The sequence below is a fragment of the Cryptomeria japonica genome, chromosome 3 (genome assembly GCF_030272615.1).
Source record: "Cryptomeria japonica chromosome 3, Sugi_1.0, whole genome shotgun sequence".
Taxonomy (NCBI): domain Eukaryota; kingdom Viridiplantae; phylum Streptophyta; class Pinopsida; order Cupressales; family Cupressaceae; genus Cryptomeria; species Cryptomeria japonica.
Genome location: NC_081407.1, coordinates 975,464,668 through 975,489,013, shown reverse-complemented (window position 1 = coordinate 975,489,013; position 24,346 = coordinate 975,464,668). Strand labels below are relative to the sequence as shown.

General features: G+C 36.7%; 1 protein-coding gene across 3 annotated transcripts in view; it reads right to left on the bottom strand.

The window, feature by feature from the left end:
* Positions 1 to 1,752: 1,752 nt before the first annotated feature.
* Positions 1,753 to 24,346, bottom strand: part of LOC131078378 (uncharacterized) — a 49,554-nt gene continuing 26,960 nt past the window's right edge. For all 3 annotated transcript variants that reach the window (XM_058016053.2, XM_058016054.2, XM_058016052.2), the window contains exons 4-6: positions 4,273 to 4,341; positions 2,263 to 2,314; positions 1,753 to 2,098 (exon numbers count right to left, since the gene is read on the bottom strand). In XM_058016053.2, the coding sequence (XP_057872036.1) occupies positions 1,952 to 2,098; positions 2,263 to 2,314; positions 4,273 to 4,341 (268 nt within the window). In that variant the 3' untranslated portion in view covers positions 1,753 to 1,951. The remainder of the gene's footprint in view (positions 2,099 to 2,262; positions 2,315 to 4,272; positions 4,342 to 24,346) is intronic.

Below are 24,346 nucleotides of genomic sequence, written 5' to 3'. Positions count from 1 at the left end.
GCTAGGTCGGCCCTAGAAGGGCTCCGACCTAGCTACATACAACAACATAAACAACATTTGTTGTAGGAGGGATTGTGGTAAACTGACAGCCAAGGACCATAACATTTTGTGACAAGTATAATGGAACTCTTTCATGCAATATTTCCATAGGTTTTTGCTCGTAAGTGATTGGGCTTATTGCCCTGATCAAGTTTCCTGTATTGTTTTGATGCTGGAATATTCTTGGTTTGATTCTGATGTTTCTTGTTGGGCTGCTGTTGTCAGTCACCTTATATTGTAACCTGGTCTCTTTTCTTTTCTTTTTCTTTTTTTGTTTTTTGTTTTGGTGAATGATCTTCAATATTAAAAAACATAAATTCCAACATTAGATATCTTAAGTCACTCCCACACTATTTATCACATATTTGTACAAGCCACTGCCCAACATGCAATTCAGTATCTGAAATGTATCACAAACAACACATAAAAACACTCCCTCACTACTCCCCACAGTACTTTTACATACTTGTCTACCAAACCTCTATTCCAAGCATAAAAGTAATCTCTCCAAGAAAGGTAACCAGATCAAGCAGTCACGGGATTCCTACACCAAGGTATAAACAATTGGGTAAAGCACCTATCAATTAAAACTATGTCAATCCAGTTATTTTCCATTAAGTAAAAAAACCTAATATTCTTTACAATCCATAAATTGAGTGATTTGGCACATACACCAATTGCCAATAAAAACTTGCTGGCTATTGTTTACTTCCAATATCAATATTATCTAGCACATTTTACCAGTTCATGCACTATCATAGGGCCAATAACCTTTACCAAAATCAATTGGAAAAAGATTTTAAATGTAATTGCAACCGCAGAAAAAATTATGATACATCATATACCAGGAAAAATTAGGGAGGATAAATTTAATCAATTGCTTCATGCAATATTAAAGCTGGTTACAAAAACTCATTGTTTTTTATGCTTCTATAGGATGCAGATGTTGCCATTCCAAGTATGTCAGCAACTGATTGTTAGCCACAAATACTTGGTTGCTTGTGTGCCATTCTGTGATCAAGTTTGAATTGTAAAACATTCTCAATGTCTTCAACAGAGGAATAGACATCGATTATTCTATCATTTTCCTTGGCTTTTAAGCCATAAAAGACCCTGAGCTCAGTTACGTACTTTCCTACAAAGTGCACACAAAGAACAATCTCCTCATACACGTTGGATAATGGTCCAACATTCTGGAATTGAATTGCTTTAAATTGAGTCCCCAAAAAGACTGCAAAATTATCAATCTGTTATTTATGTATTTACTCACCACTACTAGGTTAACAATAACCATTATATAATTGGCAGAATTACCATTATTGGGACAACCCCCAAGGTAAAAAATTATTGGCAAAAGATTAAGACATATTTGTACACACAGTAAGGATCTAAGATGCATTACATATCGCAGAACAAAAACTAGGAATGCTAAATATAATTGCCTGATTTACAATATCTGAGTTAGTTATGAAACCTCCAGTGAGTGTTTAGCTGTTGCTTCTGATACTTCAAAGCGATGCATCTGTTGTGATTATGAGTATTTCTAGAAAAGACTTGGATGTTTATGTGTTGCCTTCATTAAATTTGAATTGTAAGACATTATTAATGTCATAGGAAAAGCCATTGATCATTGCTACTATTTTTGTTATTTTTTAAGCCACAAAAGACCCTGTTATTGCTCAGCTTTGCACTTTCCTATAAAAGACACAGGAATCATCTCAATGATCACTTTTTGATAAAGAATTATTAAAGCATAATGCTAGAGCACTCTAGAATTTGATTTCCATCAAACCTTGCAAAAAGACTGCAAATCCAAGTTGTTTGGCATGGAAAACAAACTTATCACATGTCACAAATGGGCAAATGAAAATAAACAAACTGAAGGAAAAAATAATCAAAGCCATCCTCATTGTCAAAGAGTAAAATAATCAAAGCCATCCTCATCGTCAAAGAGTGACATTGCTTTGCGTTGTCGGATCTTCTCCTGAAGTGCAGTATCTTTTGGCCACACTAGCTCAGCCTCACTTCCAGCCATTTCAAAATAACGTTTCAATAATATCTTTACAAAACAAAAACTGGATGTTATCAGCTTCAACTTCAATGCATATAATATTTCTAGAAAGAATTATTGACAAACAGCATTACTAGCAGACTCCATTGTAATGAAAAGCATAAAAACAAAGATCCATGTTACATCCTCTACTGAAAGAAAAGAGAACGCACCACAGCAGCATATGCATCTATTTTTTCATGACGTGCACGCTTATTTTTGCCACTGAAAAGCACAAAAAGAGAGCGAGTGTTAATATATAGTGTAGAAATATTTAACAGTTTTGATTAAATTGAGGGATATAACTACTTAGTTAGCAACAAATGTTAAATAGAAGTCTAATAATTGCATTTGTTGAATATTGAACTTCAGTAAGGGTAATTGTATTCTATTTACTAAAGTAAAAACGGATCAAGTTAAAAAAAGTTAAATCATCTGAAAATGGAGAGAAATAAAAAGATCAATATGAGAGAACACAATTTCACAGCAGGCTTACGGTATAATTTGCCGAATTACAATCACTACTTAAAATATCAACAATCTTCCTCAATATACAATTAAAAATTTAATACCAATGTTCAATGGGGATATGTCCCCTCCTAAAATATGTTGTTTTGAGAGATAGGGAAGTCCCTAGAACTTGGAGACACATCCCCCACCACGACCAATAGGGAGGACACATCCTCCTTGATGGGGACGTTGGGTAGATGCTTTGATGTCCCAAAAACAACCAGCAAAAATCTATTAAGTTACAAAAAAAAGAAAAAATAAAAACAAAGAGTTGGGTTTCATTTAGTTGTGATTTGCACTTGTAATCTGTTCAGTCACGTTTAGGGATTCATTTCATCAGAATTAGCATCTGCAGTCACAAATGGTGTTGTGGAGAGTCGGAAAACAAAGAGTTGGGTTTCATTTAGTTGTGATTTGCACTTGTAGTCTGTTCAGTCACGTTTAGGGTTTCATTTCATCATAATTAGCATCTGTAGTCACAAATGGTGTTGTGGAGAGTCAGAGACCATAGTAAAACGAAATACAGAAATAAAAATTGCAAATGTTGTACAAATTCCTTGTCAAAAAAATTTTACAGCGTGATTTACACACACTCAAAGCTAGCTCAATTTTAATCTGCCGCTTAAATGTTTGGAATTGGCACAACTTTAGTGAATGCAATATATGGTATTAAAATGTTTTACAAATTGAAAAAATCAAATATACTATAATTATTAATATTTTTCCTTTTCATAGTTCTTTGATGAGTGGGAAGATGGCTTCACCCAGTTTTTCGAATGAGGATATTCATGAAAATGAAGACATGGAGGAGGAAGATGAGGGGGGAGGCTCTCTGGATGAAGAAGAGGTATTACAAATCATTGATATGTGGTTGGAGGTTGCTTACAACTTATTGATATGTGGTTGCCATAATCTTTAAGATGGTTTCACAATTAGGCCATCAGATTTTTTGGTCATTGTTCAAAGATTTTCTTCAGGCCTATTTCTTACAAGATGCTGCATTTGAAAGCTTATGACACCATCCAAATCTCTGCAGGTCATTTTGAAGATTTTGATTTTCAAACCCATAACAGATGTCATCCAAAGTAATTGAATTCCTACTTTTGTGTCACTGAAATATCAGCAAACAAACAGCTACGATACAATTGCAAGGAAAAAGACAGGTGCTCCATTTTTCTTGTATGCATATATGTTACAGGAAATCTGTTGATTTCATACAAACGCATGCTCAGAAACAAATTTCATTAACTTTGAGAATAATGATTTATATTTCCAGTAGCATATAGCCTTAGCTTCTTTATTGTCCTGACTACTTAGAGAGGATTGTATGAAAATGTTTTCTCAATACACATGCTCTAGCCTTCAGTAATTAGAAATTCGTGTCAAATCCTTCTTACATATATAGGTGGATAAGGTTTTTCAATTTAAACCATAGAATTCTTGCATTATTTACCTATTATTGCAGCTCGAAGTATCTATGTGTTCCTTGATAATGTTCAACATAGTAGACAACTAGCAACATGAAGAAAAACATCCAAGCAAATATTTAAATTTCCAGCAAGAAATATATTTTCAATCAATTATAAATTGCAATTATTGGAAATCAGTCTCTAAACATCCTCCTTCCCAATTCAACAACTTAAATAAATAGCTTGAACAAGAAAAAGTATTACATATTTATCATTAAGTCAAGAGCATCTGCAGATGTCCCATATTCATTCTGCAAATAAACTCTCCAGCCCCTGCACCATAAATAACGCATTAGTTTAAACAGTTTGATTTTCTTCAATTCAGTATATGAAATAACTACTATAGACAATGATAGTCTAATTACATTATAACACTTCTTATCAGTGTTGGGTTGCATGTACCCCAACTTTAGGCCATACCAGATACACACCCGCACCAATTACACAGTTGTGGGTGTGAAATGCACACTAGGTGCACCATGCACATTTGCCTAGATTTCATACACACCCCACACAAAATCAAGAAAGAAAAAACTGAAACAGTAAAAAAATTCAAAGAAAAAAAACAATACTTTTCTAAAAATCGTAATGCATATTACCATTCACATTAAATCAAAGTTGACTGATACATTTAGAGCACATTTCAACTGCATTACTAAGATTTGCATGTAATAACAAAGAATTATCTTCTAAATACTTTAGATATGATTTTGTGATTGTATCATGACACATATTGATGTATTGATTTATATCATGTGATATGCAACATACAAATCAATGCTAATATGATATTCAGCATATTAATTGCTGATATTATGATATAAATTAATGTTACAAAATATAATTTCTGTCAATATAACTGATTTAATCACGATAATAATTTATTCTCAGTTTCACTTTTCATGTTTGTTGTTAAGTGTTATAGTGTATCAATACTTTTAGCTGTGCACAACCTGCATATCACCACACTGTCGCATCCACAAGCCCAAACTTTGGGATGCACTGAATGCTGCATGTCTGCACCTTGCCCTGCACCTGGGCACCCATATAAGCCTGTGCTTGGGTTCAACCCAGGGAAATCCAGGTCACAAATTTTCTATAACATATTTTTCAGTTAAAAGGAGTTTTACTTTTTTTAAAGTGAAAAGTAAAACCTAATAAAAAAACATTAAATAATCAATTATCAAAGAGTGCAGTTAATTTTATTATTCCATGCATATTATGGTTGAAAATTAAAAATGTTGTTTAAAAAGATCGTTTACATTTTTTATATCTCCTAGACTTTCTGTACGGCCATACCTATAGCATACCAAACTTGGGTAAAAACAAATCAGTGAACCACCACAATTGAGCCCGGCATTCATACCTGGACCCGGACCCAAAGCAAAATCGACAACTTCGAAAAAAACCAGAAAAAAGAATATATACAATTTATTTTCTTTATATTCTCATTTCATCTTAGATAGGTGCACCAATGTTTTTGAGGAGACAAACAAAAATAAATGCCTGGCACAGTCTATGCATAGAAAATGTCAGTGTTTGGATCTTTGAGTTGATCACAGCACGTACTTTTTTGGACTCAAGCTTTAAACACTTTATTTAATTGTTAGGGTACATTGTTACTTGCCAAACACAAGTGGTGAAGGACTAAAATGCAATAAAGATTACTTTGCAACGTATTAGCAGCCCCTATAGGCACAAAGAAAAGCTACTCTATTACCAATATGATCTGCAAAGCTCTATGGATATTCCACATGTAGTTCTACCATCACAAAACTTTTAAACATTACTTAAACGACTAATTTTAAGCTAAAATAGAGCAACATGAAGGACTGAAATCAATATAAACTAGATATTCTCTTTATCCAAACCTAATGTGTTTTAGTTGTCAAAACTTGTCACATCATGACATGTCATAAACAATTAGTTTGCAAAAATAACAAACACAACACAAGCAAACTCTAGAAATTTACCCTAGAGAAAACCACCGTGGAAAAAACTCTAGCAAAAAGAATCAACTACGAAAATTAGTTTTGCACAAGCTGGCCCCCTTCAATGGCCTAATAAGAACATCCCCCTTCTTGCATTCTCACTTGTATTGAATGTAGTGAACTATAATTATTACATGCAATCACATGATCATCGAAAAATATGCAACTAGACCTCTACCTTTAATTGCCAATAACCCTAAGATTACCATGACCAATATGTGACTCTATCAAGAGGATTCTATCTCTAACAAACTTTCTTTGACTTCCCCCAGGGAGTAATAGCTATAAAAGGAAGAACCAAAAAGTACTTACGCCAATGGGTGTATTCTAAGTCACAGGATACGGCGATTTTCATGGATGAGGTTCGAATTTAATCGAATTTCAAACTTCTATAAAAAAAATCGAAGTTAATCGAATTTCTTCTATAAAGCACTGCTATCCGCCTCTAAACACAACTCAGCTGGTCGTGGGAATTCTTTGTATATTCTTTGTATCTATTGGGTCATGGGTGTTTGCAACTGCTGGGTCGCCCTCGGATTTTCTCCAACAAGGGTCGCTATTTTGATAATTTATTAGAAGTATACATATATCTAAAAATAAACAAAATTATAGAAGGCAAATTTTATCTGAAATTTTTTTCGAATTTTTCCCTTGTAGAATTTCATCCGAATTTCATGGCTATCGAATTCGAACCTTGTGACTTAGGGTGTATTTATACTAGAAGATAAGTACATTAGTCAACCAAGAAGAAAGTAACACTTTGCGCATGTCAAATAAGGAATTTCAAGTCCCCAGACAACCTTCAGTTCCACCTTTCTGTCATATATGAGATGTGTTCAGCCGTAACTGAGCTTGTCATCTGTGAACAGTCTCACTGTGACAACTAAATGGTTGAACCCAATAAGTGGAGACATTCCTTCCTTTTTCTTCTGTTTCCATCTGAGCATGTCATATTTTCTGTCTCATTGTAACTGGGATCTCATCCACCTTGTTTAAGAGTAAATAACTGAATTTGTTTTTAATCAATAGTTGGGGTTTGAAACATGATATGCAGTGTACATAGCATGCATGAGCAAAAGTATAGAATTGCAAAATGAAATTTATGATTAGATGGCAGCCAAAAGGGTTGTAGAAAGCATTAAGTCTTCGCATTTGAATGATGTTTCAATAGAATAGAACTTGGGAACAACATACAAAAGAACGTAAATCCATCTTGATGAATCATGCAATGAAATATCCATCTCAATTATGGGTCACACCTGATGGCTGTTGCATTGAATCCAAAAAGGTACAAACAAGCTTAGGAGAGTAACAAGCTGATGCTCTAGAGGTGGGGGGAATCCAAAATAACAATAGCAAACAAATATAGTCACAAGGAGGCAATGTTATCATATAACAGTTTTGTTGGTGTAAATTATGTCTCATATAACAGTTAACTTAGGATAATGCATCTCTTCGTAGTTTGGATATGAGACACTTAGGGAAGTATGCACATAGGGATGATGCATGTAGAAGAAATTCCACCTTTTGTCGTCTTATCTTGTTGTTACATTCCACCTTCGGTGGGTGATCCACCTCTTGTGGAATATTTTATTATTTCTCCTACCTACCCTTGTTTCTCATTGAGCCACAGGTTATGATTATGTGCTCACATATCCATATGGCCTTGCCTTTATAAGCAGGCTCATCTACATTGTATATAATGATCCAGTTGGTGGTATTTTGCATCTTGATTAGAATACAATTTTTTCTTATCAAATCTTTTGTCTCTCTTCTGTGCTATTCATTGTGCTCTAGATCTTGGCTATATTTGACAAATTCTTACAAGTTTCTATACTTTGTCAAAGTAAATCATTTCTTCAAAACAAAATCTGCTATGACAGAGATGTTGACTTGAAGCCAGCATAATTGTACTAGATGGAAGGAGATGAACGGAGATGGCACTCCAAAGTTCAAAGGCCTGATACAAGCTTACTTTCTTCCTAAACTATTGAGAGGAACTAATTCATTGATTAATTCATCTATTCTAAAAAGGAACAGATTGACCTTTATTAAATCAAAAAAATGGGATAGATGCACAAATAATGATGGTGACAGCAATGCTAGAAGCACAGTTGGTGTGTCACTGGACACCTTGGTAGATGTTGGTGAAAGTGATACAAATAGTGATTAGAATGAGCCAAGTGCCTCCCATTGTAATTTGATGAGATGTGTTTGTAATTTTCGGCATACAATTAACACACAGTTACTCATACCATCCCCAACAAGGTGGTGAACAAAGTTCAAAGGATACCTCCATCGCTTGACTTCTGAAAAATAAAATGCCCAATACACATGACTACCTGCCGTAAAGTGGTAGTACAAAACTACCTTTCACACTTCTAAGATGACATCATTTGATGGCACTCTACAAGTAGCTGCCACCACTAGAACACTTTCTATATTCAAATGTCCCTCCGAGGTTTAAGTAGTACAGGGTCATAATCAGGATGAAGTAATTAACAGACCAGTACAGGTATAAGGCGCACTATGAAGTTGAAGATGGAATTTTCCTAGGACTTCAACTTTATAAGTAGTACTCTATCAAGAACGAGGAAGACAATAGCATTCACCTAAATTCAACATATCATACAAGAAAACTCATTAGAATGGCATCATAGTTTATACCTCTTGGATAAACCCAAGTTTCCATGTATCATGCCTGATGAAGGTTTTCAGCTACATGGAGCCTCTAGAGCTAGGCAAGGAAGGCAAAATCATATTGGAGCCTCACACGATGATTCATGAAAGGTTGAAGCAATTGTACAACATGGCAATCACAAAGTAACTCATCAAATGGATGAACATGCCAGGGAGGATGAACAATTCATGCAAAAGCACTTACAATTACCAAGCATTGAGTGCAAAACTTTTCCGAAGGCCAAGGGCATGGTACAGCACACTAATCTGTTTTTTCAAAAGTCATTCTCATGGCACACATGATCTTCGATCATTCTTGCAAAAGCTTCTTAGCTTTCTATTTTTTATTGGTCAACATTATTAGATTTCTGGGATTTAGAAATCATCAACTGATTAATTTATTTATTGTTGAATTGCTTTTGAGATGTCAGCCCCCTTGGAATGGCTCTGCTTTCTCACTTCAATATTTCAGCATTTTGCTTCCATACATCAATTTGTATCAGTGTTTATCTGCTCTCCTTCACCATGTGAATGGCTACTAGTATATTTTTGGATCAGAGTAGCTGCTTTCTCATTTCAATATTACTGCAATTTGCTTCAATATGTTATTTTGGATCTCTGTTTGTTTACTCTTACTTCTTATCATTGTGAAAAGTTGAGTCCCATAGTAGCCAAAATTGTTTGGGGAAAAAATCAGCAAACCAAAAGTATAAGATTTTTTGAAAAAATGGTGAAAATTTGGATTTAAAAAATTGTAGAAAAAGAGACAAACTATTTTCTTAAATAACTTAAGGGCATTTCCATAGCATAGAGATATAAAGAGCAATAAAATAGAGTTTAACCCATTAATTGTAGAAAATATTTTTGTTGTTGTTTATATTCATATTGCTGATTACATAGGGCAAATATTCAGTTAACTTTTTAAGAGGGCAGTCACCAAATACACCAAATAGTTGTCTAAGTCTGAGATCAAATATCAACTAAGTCTATGAAGTAACTAAGATCAAAAGTTAACAGACAAAATAGTAAAAGTGGAAGCCATTTGGAAGTGATCCAAGAATTTCATTGTGATTTAGGCAAGGAGTTTTGTAGGGTTAATTCAATATTTTAGAAAGCTTATCAAATCATATTCCACAATTGCAATGCCTTATATCATAGCAACAAAAATCGCTTGGGAAAAAAATTGGCAAACAAAAAGTAAAAGATTTTTTGAAAAAATGGGTAAAAAATTGGACTTTAAAAAATTGTAAAAAATTGTAGAAAAATAGACACAAACTTCTTTTTTTTAAAACTTAAAAGGCATTTCCATAGCATAGAGATGTAGAGAGTAAATAAAATAGAGTTTTAACCCATGAATTGTAGAAAATAGATTTTTGTTGTTAATATTCATATTGCTGATTACATCAATATTCATTTAACATTTTAAAAGGGTAGTCACCAAATACACCATATAGTTGTCTAAGATTAGCTGAGTCTATGAAGTAGCTGAGATCAAAATTTATCAGATAGAGATCCAGCTATTGTTAGGAATTTAGTAAAAGTGGAAGCCATTTTGAAGTGATCCAATACTTTCATTGTGATTGAGGCAAGGAGTTTTCTAGGGGTAGTTCAATATTTGAGAAAGCTTATCAAATCATATTCCACAGTTGCAATGCTTTATATTCCCTGATAGCATTTGGTAAGTCTTTTATATGGGGTAGAATTCAACAAAAGGCATTTGTTTAGCTGAAGTAAAAGATTAGCAAGCCATTGGTGTTGGCAATACCTAGCTTGCAACTACTATTTTAAGTAGAGACAAATTTTAATGGTTGTGCGTTGGAAGCTCTTTTATTACAAATATGTAAGCTTGTTTGCTGTCATTCAGATTTATTTCGTGGAGCACTTTGGATATATTGCTCACAAAATTAATTGTATGTCTTTGTTTGAGCAAAAATTAACTATATCAATTATAAATTATAAATCATATATCCATATATATTATATATGTCTTCGGGCATTTAGTGTTGTGGTAGAAACACTCCATTGATGAGGCAGCCACCAAGGTTCAAACCCCTGCTGGGCCATTGAGCTCATGAGCTTTCTGCCTTTGTTGGGTCATTGAGCTCGTGGGTTTGAACAAGAAGTATGGGGAATGGTGAACCCCCCAAAAATGGACAAAATAACAAACTTTTTCAACGTTGATTCCACATTGTCTTGAATCAACCCTATTTCAACGCAATTCAGTAATTTCACAAGTTTTCCTATTGTTTTGCAAGTAATTTCAATGATTTTTTTCACTTTTTTTGCCATTTTTGGGGGTTTTTAACGTGATTTAAATGCAAAAAATCATTGAAAATTGGGTCAACAATTTTTTCGTGAATTAGGATTTTTTCGGGGAATAAATTGGTTGGCTCTAGGATTCAGGATTAATCAGGTATAATCGCGATTTTTTACAGACTAATGCTACTATGGTGCAAACTGCTGCTACTATATCAATGGATCTTTACTATTCACTAACAGAAAATATATATATCATTATTGTTGAATATGAAGTGTAAATAAACTAGTTAACAGAATCGGAAATAAAGAATGAAAGACAACAACAAATTGAGACATGGAACACTAGATTTATGTGGTTCACCAATTTGGCTACATCCATAAGGAGTAGGGGAAATCTCTGTATTAATATCTAAGTTTTGTTTGTACATACAGCAGCAAAGAAACTGCTTCAACAAATGAATACAAAAAGACTATATCATCCATTATTTTATCCATCTCCAAGAGAAGTCAAAAAGACAAACAATTGGAGGGAAAAAGAAGTGTCTCTGTTGGACTTCACATAACTAACAAGCTCCCACTTGAAGTCAAACCACTACTGCAAGTCACTCAGAGATGTTCCCCCACTTCAGCCCTATTGTCACATCTTGACAATGCTAAGAGAAGCCCTGCAAACTCGAGCTTCTCCCTTGGAACTATCTTCATCAACACAATAGCCAGATTCGCCTTGGTGTGGATCTTGTCAACTTTGAGTTTGCCTTCTTTAAGTATGCTACGGATGAAGTGATATCGCAGCTCAATGTGCTTAGTTCAATTATGAAAAGCAGCATTCTTGGCCAAGTGAATAGCATTGTTGTTAGTGTAGTTTTTTTATTTTTCCTTATGTTAAGAGGTATTTATTTTCCTATACATATTATTTAAGCTTGCTTAAGTTATTAGGAGTGGTTAATATGAGGACACATAGCGAAATACTTCAACTACATGTGTAACTCCCACCTACTCATGGGTAGTTGGGTTACACACTCTCTTTTGGCTTGTGCCACCTCACATAACCACTATTTTGTCATTTTCTAAGTGGGTTATGGGGTAGTTGGATTTTTCACCCTCTTTCGGCCTTATATGCCACCTTTATAACTCCCTTTTTGTTTTCATGTAAGGAGGTTATGCCACATGTTTTGACTTTTACTAAGTAGGTAAAACCTCCCACTTTTTATGGGGAGTGAGAGTTAATGCACCTCTTGAATGTATATGCTATTATATTTCTATATAATAAGCATTATACTTTCACCTTCATTAGTTCAATGATAGTTTGGTGAGAGTTCTCAAAATTCTCTTCTTTCTCCTTTTTTTTCTCTCATTTTAGATTTCTCTTCCATTCAACTATTTTGCTCTTCGATCATATGTTGCTTGGAGTTGCATGTAATTTACGACCAACATCAGATCCTATCTCGATTCTCGCTTCTCACATAACAGAATCTAACATGGTATCAAAGCCATGTTGTCTGGTATAGTTCATTGTTTTTTTTAATTTTTTAGAGAGATTTAAGACTATTAGATAGCTAGTATGTTTCTTAAAAACCAAGTATGCTCTTCTCCTACATTCTCATGTGACCTGGAGAATCAGAACTGTTTAAAGGAAAATAAGCTTCTAGTTAATTTGGTTGACATATATATATGTGTTCCTTTGAGATCTAGGTGATTGCAGCATTTTGGTAATATTGGAGGCTTTTTTCAGCATTTTGTAGTGTCCCCAAAATTGGACATTACATCACTAGTATTTCTCAATTTTGTGAAGTCTCTAAAAGAGACAAAATTGCAGAAATGATAATCAATTAAAGGGTATTATATACCCTTGTTGATCATATCAGCAAAGCTGATGAAAGATTTGTATCAAATGTGAAGTGTTACAGAAACATGTGATAGCGATGGGTGGTTTTGATCTCAGCATGTCCTAAGCAGTGAATATTTCCCAAGCCGTCTATGGAGTAGAAGCTGACTCATATTGATAAACCAAAACTAATATACATCATAGTGATAGATGTCATCAACTAATACCATATTCAATCGTGTTGGTGAAGTAAAAGGGCAAAAACATTTTAATATTAGAAGATGGAGGAGCTCATCCATTGGAATTAAGACTCGCAAGCATCCAAGGACCATTCGTATGGAATAATGGCTACAAGCAACATAGTGATCTACTTGGAAGCCAATAAGCTCTATATCAAACCACGATGAAGATTATACAACAGTGGAGTTATTAGAATACTGGTCAATGCATAAGCGATCAAAAGCAGCGATAAAGACATATCATCAGACAGAGGAGACGTCAATACTAGGCGGGTCCATATCCTATGGTACTACGATTAACTTCATTGGCATCGATTATAATGTCCAATGATTAAGATAGGATCCGTGTCTAGCGATTCATTAAACTTTAATGGAAGACAAAGAAAAATCCATATACCGGCAGAAACATTCCCGTAAAACGGGATGTTTCCATATATAACAGTAGCGATGATAATTAAAGCAGCGATTACTAATATAAGTACAACACCATAGCATCTATCCATTGATCTAGTATAATCATAGCCGATAGTCATAATTACATTATAAAGTGCCATCCTTGTAATATTTTGGAGGGGTGATGTTTTGAGACTAGTGGAAAGGAGGGTGTCCTGTGTGTCTTCTTTCTTGCACTCTTCCTAATTATTTGCAATCTTCTCTTCTACAATCATGGATGCATCTACAATTTATCTTTTAACACCATATAATTATTTTGAATGGAAATCTAAGATGATAATATATTTGAAAAGATATGGATATCATTGCGTTACTATGGGACTTGATTTTTGAACCTCAAGATGCTAAAGAAAAGATAAAATGGTTTAACAAATGTGATGAAATCTTTGGTACTCTATGCATGTCAGTCTCCCCTGGCCTTCTTTTTCACATTGAATCTACCACTACACCAAATGGAGTGTGGACCACTTTGGAAAACCTCTTTGGTAAGCAGGACGAGTTTAGAGGTCATCAATTGGAAAATGAACTCATAGGGTTGAATCCAACCAATTTCAACACTATACAAGACTTCTTCACAAAACTCAAATCTGTAAGATTGCAGTTGGAATAGTGTGGAACTAAAAAGATTGATAAGCAACTGATCTTGAGCATTCTTTCTAAGCTTGGCCCTAACTATTCAATGTTTGTTTCTACATTCTATGCTACAAAATGTTCCCTAGGTACTACATTCAAATGCCTTCTCTAGATGAATTTACTGCAGAGCTCACTAAGGAGTAGGAAAAATTGGTTCAAATGGGTACAATCAAACCCTCTAAGTCACGTGTGTTAGCTGTAAATCAAGGCACAAAAGAACAAAAAGGATTTAGTAAACAAGATAAGAAACAAAAGAACCAAGGAGAGAAAAAGAAAGATCAAAAAATCTTCTACTTCAAAAGCAGATAATCAGACCTCTTCATCAAAAGGTGAACAACCTAAGAAGGAGAAGATCGAGTGTTCTTACTGTAAGAGGCCTGACCATGATGAACATAAGTTTTGAAAGAAACAAATTGATCACCTTTCACATCTTCTAGAAAAGAATAATATCAAGGTGCCCGATTCAATCAAACAGAGTTCATCAAAAGGATCTTCTAAGAACACTAATAAGAGTAAGGGGAAAGGAAAGGGTAAGGCCCTAGTTGTTGTTGCTTCACAACTAAATTCTTCGATGAGTGACTCGAGTGCTTCACATCACATGGCTTCTTCAGAAGATGATTTCACCTCTTTAGAGTCATATTCTATGCCTTCCATACTAATGGGTGATGACACTCCTGTTGATGTGCATGGGAGAGGATCTGTTGATGTTGGTGAAAGAACATTTGAGGATGTCCTTTGTGTTCCATCTTTATCAACTAATCTCCTATCTATTTATCAGATCACTCACACTGGTTTTGACAAGCGAGTTGAGTTCACACCAGATACAGAGGTAATCAGTGAAATACATAATGGGTCTACTAATGTTGTGGGAAAAGCAAATCATCAATCCAGACTTTATTAGTTTTCTCATTTTGTTCCTAACTCTCATTCGGCAGTCTTACTCATGCAAATGAGGTGAGTTATTTGGGGCATCAACGGCTTGGCCACTTGAACTACCATTACTTGCAACAACTTAGTCAACAAAACATAGTTTCAGGGTTGTCTTCTATTCGATTTTCCGATGGAGTTTGCCAACGATGCATTCTTGGTAAGCATCCTCGGGAGAAGTATGATAACGGCAAAGCATGGAGAGCTACACAACTATTGTAGTTGGTACACAGTGACTTGGCAGGACCATTTCAACAACCATCTTTCAGCAGGGGTAGATATGTCTTGACATTTATTAATGACTTTTCTAGATATACATGGATTTACTTTCTCAGAAAAAAGTTTGAGGTCTTTGAGAATTTTCTAGATTTCAAAGCTTTTGCAAAGAAACAATCTGGGAAAAACATCAAGATTTTGCATACAGACGATTGGGGTGAATATGATAACAATCAGTTTGAACAGTTTTGTGCTTCAAAAGGTATCAACATGCAACACACAATTCCATAAGGTCCTCAACAGAATGGTGTCGCAGAAAGCAAGAACAAACCCTTGAAGGAGATGGCTAATTGTATAATTCACTCCAAGTCTTTGGCACCTTAGTACTGGGTAGTGGCCATTAACTATGCGTGTTACATCCAGAACCGAGTTCCTCACAAAGTTGTGAAGGGGGTAACTCCTTTTCAAGCCTAGATTGATTGAAAACCCATAGTTAAGCACTTCAGAGTGTTTAGTTCTCTTGTATGGGCCCACATACCAGTAGAGAAACATAAGGCTATGGACCCGCAAAGCAAGCATTGCATATTTGTTGGGTATCCAGATGATGTCAAAGGGTACAGACTGCTCCATCCAACCACCCATGAGTTGTTCATTGAGAGGAGTATTTGTTTTGAGGAGACTTCTTCCAATTCTTCTCATACCACTTCTCCATCCACCATCACATTGGAGACATTGCATCATGATGATAGTTCTTCAAAGGATCTTAATCCTCTTAATCCTAATGAGGAGTCTTCTTCCTCCACTTCCGATGGCAACAATGATGATGAGGATTCACATTCCTCTCGTAGTCATCATTCAAAGGTTGATGATTCTCCCCAAGACTCTCTAGCCTCAATGCCTCTTTGGGCTCACCAAACATTTGAGTCAGCTGGTGATTGATTGGGTGATCCATCAGATACAAGAAGAACAAGGTCACAATTTCAGCAAGCTCCACATCTCTTCATTGCTTCAGTTTCTCATCCGCAGTTTTTTCGAGAAGCTTCAAGTATTCCAGAGTGGGATGCTGCAATGCCGAAAGAGTTCAATTCCTTAGAAAGGAATCACACATGGGATTTAGTCCCTCTTCCTAAGGGAAGAAAACTTGTTCGATGTAAGTGGATCTCTCGAACAAAATTTGTAGCAGATGGGTTGGTTTATAAGCATAAGGCTCTCTTGGTAGCAAAAGAATTCTCCTAGGTTCTCAGGATTGACTACTCTGAGACTTTTGCACCAGTTGCTAAGATGAATTCCATTCGACTTGTCCTTGCTATAGCTGCAGCCCATTGTTGGGAAGTTCGTCAGATGGATGTGAAGAGTGCCTTACTTCATGTGACCTTTAGGAGGAAATCTACATGGAGCAACCATAAGAGTTTTTTCAAGATCCCTCACTTGCGTGTCGACTTCAAAAGTCTCTCTATGGCCTTAAACAAGCTCCTCGAGCTTGGTATGCCAAGATGGACTCATTCTTTCTAACAGTTGGTTTCACTCAATGCCATTCTAATCTAAACGTATACATTTTGCAACAGGATAACACTCACATTTCTGGTTCTCTATGTTGATGACTTGTTGATCACATGGGGTCACCATCAAGGTAGTGAAAACTACTCTACATGATAGATTTATGATGTCAGACTTGGGTCTTTTGAATTATTTCTTGGGGATTGAGATCACTTAGTCATCTTTAGGTATCTTCCTTGGACAACCCAAGAATGCACTTGATATGCTCTCCAAATTTTGCCTAGCGGACTATAAGATTGCACCGACTCCATTTTTGTCAGGGTCAAACTTGAGGCTAAGTGCTCTTCACCCTTGGTCAAAGGTACTTTATACTGACAACTTGTTGGGAGTCTCATCTACTTGACTTATACGATACCTAACATTTCATATGTTGTGGGCATGGTCTCTCAATTCATGCAGGAGCCACATGAGTTGCATTGGAAAGCAGCTAAGCGGATTCTCCACTACATTCAATGTACTCACAATCATGAAATTCAGTATGCAACAAGCGTGGATATTGGCTTGGTGGGATATACAGATTTAGATTGGGCAAGTGATTCTTAGGATCGCAAGTCTACTTCAGGATATTGCTTCTCACTTGGTTCCAGTCCAATTTGTTGGTCGAGCAAGAAGCATTCTGTAATTGCTCTTTCATCAATAGAGGTTGAATATCAAGGGGCTGTTAATGCTACCACTAAGGCTATTTGGGTTCGGAATATTCTCACTGAGTTTGGTATCCCAGTCAAAAAGCCAACAGTCATCTTTTATGATAATCCGAGTGCTATACAGATCTCAAGAAATCCAATTCATCACCAAAGAACGAAACACATTGAGATACATATGCACTACATACAAGAGCTGATTCAGGAAGGCATCATTGATCTAAAATATTGTTCTACATCAGAGCAGACTGCAAACATCTTCACCAAACCCTTCACTAGAAGAAAGTTCCTTCATTTGTGAGCTTTGCTTGGGATGCGACATGTGTCTACTTCAAGAGGGGCTTCATGGTCCTTCATGTTTTTTCTCTCTATTTTTTTTATTTTTTTATTTTTATTTTTCCTTATGATAGGGGGTATTTATTTTCCTACACATTTTTTAAGCTTGCTTAGGTTATTAGGAGTGGTTAATATGAGGACACGAGGTGAAATACTTCAGCTACATGTGCAACTCCCACCTACTCAGGGGTAGTTGAGTTACACACCCTCTTTTGGCTTGTTGTGCCACCTCACATAACCACTATTTTGTCATTTCCTAAGTGGGTTATGGGGTGGTTGGGTTTCTCACCCTCTTTCAGCTTTGTGTCACCTTTATAACTCTTTTTTTTTTTTTTCATGTAAGGAGGTTATGCCACATGTTTTGGCATTTACCAAGTAGGTATAACCTCCCACTTTTTATGGAGTGGGAGTTAATGCACTTCTTGGATGTATATGCTATTATTTTTCTATATAAAAAACATTATACTCTTACCTTCACTAGTTCAGTGATAGCTCAGTGAGAGTCTTCTCAAAATTCTCTTCTTTGTCTCTATTTTCTCTCATTTCAGATTTCTCTTCATTCAGCTATTTTGATCTTCAATCATCTGTTGCTTGGAGTTCCATGTGATTGCGACTGACAACATATCTTGGCTCGGTTCTTGCTTCTCATAGAATCTAACAATTGTTGCTATCGCAAAACAGATTGAAAACATGTTGTTTGTGTGTAGGGGAAAAAGTGAAACTAAGTATGGAAACCCTAATCCCACTCTCATACACACTCACGGAATACGAAAGAGCCTAGGGAGGTGACACACTTCGGGCTACTTCTTGTGTGGAAGAGAGAGTCGAGGACCACCTCTTACGTTTTCTATTCCCTTGCTGTAAATGAGAGAGAGGAATGATTCAAAATGCAATCTAACCTAGGATGCAAGTAAGCAAGCAAACCCTAATCTGGAAATGCAGATCAAAGAACAACTGATACACTACTGATAAGTACAGATTAGGAGGCAAAATAAGAGGTGCACCTATGTCTGAAATCTGAGCAAAAATGTCCGGGACCAAGGTGCCACGCCACTGTCCTAATTCTGCAAGTTTGGAGCTGCAACTGATAGGGTGAGTTCTGAGGCCTGCAAGACATTGTTCTACCAAATCCTGTTGGCAGGACCAAGGCACCACGCCCCTGTCCTAGGCAGGACCAGGGCGCCATGCCCCTGTCCTTGGGGTTTCTAGTGAAATCTACACTCAAGAATTGTCTCTGTGCGCTCCTCCGGTCCTAAAAACTTTCGGCGACACTAGTATCCGAACTTGTGTCTGAATCTGCAAAATAGGGTTTTGGGTGGCTATATCGGGTTTCGCCTTAGTCAAACCCCTGTGTTGGTGATTTCCACCTCCACAAATAGTCGATAATGTACTGAAAATGTGTGTGCAAGAACCTTGTGTGTGTGCAAGATCCTAAAATGAAAGCAAACAATCTAGAGCAACCCTAAAGAGTAAACCCTAATTGCTTATAATTGACAAAGTAAATGCTCCAAATCTATGATGCAAAGTGACCTAAAGCATGAATATGAATCAAATGAAGCTTATGCAAAGACATGAAACCATACCCAACACCAAGGGAGAGGTACAAGCCAATCTTTAGTCGATGATCTCCTATTGTTCTCCTACATCTTCAAAAGCCCCCAATTGATGAAATAATGGTTGATGAATGAATGTTGAATGTTGTTGAAGACTTCAAAGATCTACTCTTTCGCTGCAAAGAAGGCTCTTTATGCTCCAAAAACCTGTTCTTAGATTCTTAGAAGAAGACCCCTTCAAATGAAGAAAGAGAGCTCTTAAGTATGAAACCGTAGATCTTAATTTCGTCTTTAGGCCGACCTAGAATTTGAATTTCCCACCAATCTTTTGGGGTTAAGTGTTATTATATCATAGAATTATGCTCCCGAAATTTCAGGAAAAAAGTCGAGGACCATGTGCATTCCCGCCACAATCCAACCAACTTTTCACCAAATTTTCGGGGCCATTAGACATGATGATATTAGAGCACATCCCAAAGTTACAGCGGATTTCGAGATGTTTTGATATGCGAAATCGGGCCTTAAAGGTCGAAATAAGACATAATTAGGGTTTATGATTAAATGATCCATTGGAGGAATAAAATGAAAAGGGGCACACTTAGGGTAAAGGGCCCAGCTTTATAACATGTAAAGTGATGAAACATGACTTTAGATTTAATTAAATTAATTAATTAAATGCTTAAAGGGGAATTAGAAATGCAAGATGCAAGACACACTAAGGCAGGTGCTAACCTAAGTGTGAAATTGTACCACCCTAGCAAGGGTGTACAATTTACGACACTACAGTTTGCATCCCAATTCACCTAACAACCATTGTAACCATATCATTTCTTTTGCATCTTCAATGAGAGAAATGCATTCAACCTCGGTATTGGAGAGTGCAACTACCTGTTGCAATCTAAAAACCCAACTGATCATTGTCCCAGCAAATGTAAAGACATAACTTGTAGTGGATCTTTGTTCGTCCAAGTCACCAACCATATCAAAATCAACGAAACCTTGCAATTGTGCATCTTTCCCACCAAAGCACAAAACATAATCTGAAGTACCCTTCAAATACCATAGAATCCACTTGACTTCTTGCCAATGAGTTTAACCCGGATTGCTAATAAATTTGCTCACTGCTCCCACTGCATGGGCATTATCTGGACGAGTGCATAACATGGAATGTATGAGACTCCCAATAGATGATGAATATGAAATACCTTTCATTTCTTCTTGTGTCTTGGGACACATTGTGAAGGATAAACGAAAATGACCACCTAGTGGTGTGCTAATAGCCTTAGCACTCTTCATATTAAACCTGTACAAAACCTTGTCAATATGTTTCTCTTGTGACAATCTAATTTCTCTCTTCCATCTATCCTGGATTATGATCATACCAAGAATCCTCTTCACTACCCCTAAATCCTTCATTGCAAACATGTGAGCGAACTATTGCTTCAAATCACGAACAACATGCATGCTATTTCCGATTATACTAGCATATCATCAACATAGAGCAGCAATAAAACAAACTCACCATTATCTAGCACCTTGTAGTAGACACGTGGATCAAATTCGCAACGTGAGAAATGTTGCGTAGTCATGAAGGAGTCAAACTTGAGATACAATTACCACGAGACTAGTTGAGCCCATATAAACTTCTCCTCAATCTGCAACACAAATCCTCTTGCCTTTGTTTCTCAAAACTTTCGGGCTGCTGCATATACAATTCCTCTTCAATGTTGCCATAGAGAATTGCAATCTCCACATCAAGTTGTTCTATCTCAAGGTCATATACCATTGCAAAGCCCAAAGCGGCTTGAATCGTTGTCATCTTCACAACCGGTGATAAAATCTCATTAAAGTCTATCCCCTTTTGCTGATCATACTCCTTCACTACCAATCTGGCCCGATAGCATTTCTTGCCTCCCTCTTCCTCTTTCAATCTGTACACCCATTGATTCTTCAATGCACTTTGATTAAGTGGAAGCTTCACCAAGTCCTAGATGTGATTGGCCATGAGTGAGTCCATTTCCTCCTTCATTGCATCCATCCATTTCTCGCAATTGACATCTTTGCAGCCTTCCTTGAAGGTAGTGTTGTGAGGTTTTCACACATCGCCCCATTGCGAATGGGGACACCCTACTTTTTAGGTCCTCTTGGTCTTTTGGTTGTGGTTCTATGGGTCTTTTAGCAGTAGTCTCTTCGGTCTCCCCAATTTGCAAGTGTTTTGGGTGAATTTGATCAAGTTTGCAAGTCATTTGAGCAAATTTGGCTAAGTCTGGAACTCGTTTGGTCCATTTTAGGGTTATGCCCTTCAAACTTAGATTTGAGGTCTTTTCCTTAGGGTTTTGAAAAACCCAAACATTGCATTGGAATCAAGACCCTTCAACGAAGCTACCAGTGAAATCTGAGCAAATTCTGAATATTTTTTAGGGAATTTCACTACCTCCCGGATTGTTTTCATTTTGCCAAAAATCAAACTTGCTATTTTTAGTAGTTTCTATTTTTCGTAAGTGCCATCCTGTCCTGATTCACCCTAATTTTGGTGTTTTGAAGTACTTACTACTTTTAGTAAGTTTATTTTTGGCAGGTTCTTCACTGGCAGGGCCGACACTGAAGGCAGAACATTCCTGAGAATATTTGTCTAAATCCGAAAAGTTGAAAAAGCAGATAGTTGATCAAAATGGTTGTCTGGATTCTTTCCTAAAGTGGAAAAGCTCGAAAAAATCTTCTAAGGCAGGGAAAATCACTTCAATCCTAAATTGGCATCCCAATCTAGAAAAGATTAAAAAATTGGCTAAATTTGGTCACAAATCAAGGAAATCCTTACATTGGCAAGAGCATATTCCAAATAGGTGGGCGCCAGATCAAGGTCTTGGAGGAATTTTCCTCCAAGACAAGAAATCCTTCACCATGTGTTTCTAGCGCTCAAGCATGAGAGATGGAGTGCTAGATTGGGGTTGTGGGGGAATTTTCCTCCCAACCCAAAATTCCTACACAGCATCATTTCAGCGCCCATGACCAGGGAGGGAGCGCCAAAGCAAGGTAAGGAAGGAATTTTCCTTCCAAGGTGAAATTCCTCCATGGCATCAAAACAGTGCCCAAGTTAGAAGCAAAGCGCCATATTGGGGGTATGGAGGATTTTTCCTCCAATTGCAATTTTCCTACTTAGAGTGAAATTGGCGCCCAGTTTAGGAGAGGAGCGCTAGACAGGGGTAAGGAAGGAATTTCCTTTTGGGTGAGGAATTCTTCCATGTGATGAAATTGGTATTAAAAGAGGGGCATGGAAATTAAGTCAAGGAAGAAAATCAAAATTCCTCTCTCAAGGTAGAAATTCGCCCAAAGAGGAAGAAATTTCACGACGAAGGAAAAATTGACCAAGGAAGAGAATTTTTTCTCTCCTGAATTCCGGAGCTAAAAATGGAAAAAATTCCTAAAAAATAGGAGAAGTGACAAATTGATCAAAAATCTTTTACGGAACAAGATAAATTCAAAAACACAAGAAAATTCTTCCAGGATAAAATTCTCTCTCCTCGAATTCTGGATGTGTAGGAATCCTTGAGAAGTGGAAAAGATTGTTAAAATTCTTCCAAGGCAGGGCAATCGTCCGAAATATCTTTTGTGAGCACGGAATGGAAAGATTCTTGTAAAGGATGAGTTGGCGGCATGCAAAGAGAATATTCCATATTAATGAAGCACAACCCGAAAAATTATAAAAGTTCCTAGGACAACGGGGTCCACTTGCATGGCGAGAATCTATTGAATGCATGGCAACATGGTGGCACATTCATTGCTAGAATATTTGACCAAGTGGCGGCTGAGTCAATGCATGGCGAGATAATGGAGCATTTATTGCATGTAGCTGATTTTGGAGATGGTGGAGCATTCAAAGCATAATGGGCAATTTCTGGCTTGATGGGGCACTTATTACACATTGGGCGAATTTGAAAGAAGTGGTGCATTTAATGCACAATAGACGCCATTTTTGGCAGGAATGTAATTAATTGATAATGGGCAAAATGTCCTCGATATTTCTAACTCCAGGAAAGTCATCAGCCGCAGCTTGGTAATTGCCTGACACTATATTTACAATCTATGAAATATCCTTATTGCTAACAATGCGGGAATTTGGAGTGATTGTTGGTGCTAAATTTGGATGTTGCAAACTTGAAACAAACTCTGCACCAATGACCTAAGGCATTTGCATAAATGGCAAAGGAGATGCATGTTGCAAAGCAGGGCACAAGTTAGAGGGGCAAATCACGAATAGGAGGCTATGTGTGATCCATTTGTGATGCAAGAGGCTCTATTACATGCTATCATGAAAGGAGACTATGCTCCATGGGAGTTACTTCTCCCAACTCAGGCCGTGAGTTTGTGTTTATCGACAATGATAAGTAGTGTTCAGATGATTACATGGAGCCTTGAACACTTCCTACATGGGTCAAATCTAGCATGGACTGGTCAGGCCGTGGAGGTAGATTATTAGAGATGAGGAATGAAGAAGAGTGGGATCGTGGCAAGGTAGAAACAGGCCATTGTTGTGATTTCTATGAAGCGGAGTGCATGGTAGAAGCTTCCTCATGCATAGAAAAGGTAATAGGGGTGGGTGATTGGGAGTGCAAAAGAGGAGCTTCTCCCACAACTCTTGTTACTGTGGGTAGAGAAATAACTTGGGTGGATTGCAAATTTCCTAGTAACACTTGATACTGTGAATTACTTGGTGCTAGTGGATTGTGAATATTACCATTTGTAATATCAGACAGAGGCACGTATTCTTTCACTAGTGTCTTGCAAACCTGGGAACACCTTTTCATTGAAGACTACATCCCGACTATTGACTAGTTGTTTGGCCATAGGATCCCACAATCTGAAACCATATTGTTCCTCTTCATAGCCAACAAAGACGCACCCTTTTAATTTGGGATCCAGTTTCGTTCTCTTCTCCTTAGGAATGTGAGCAAACGCTTCACAGCCAAAA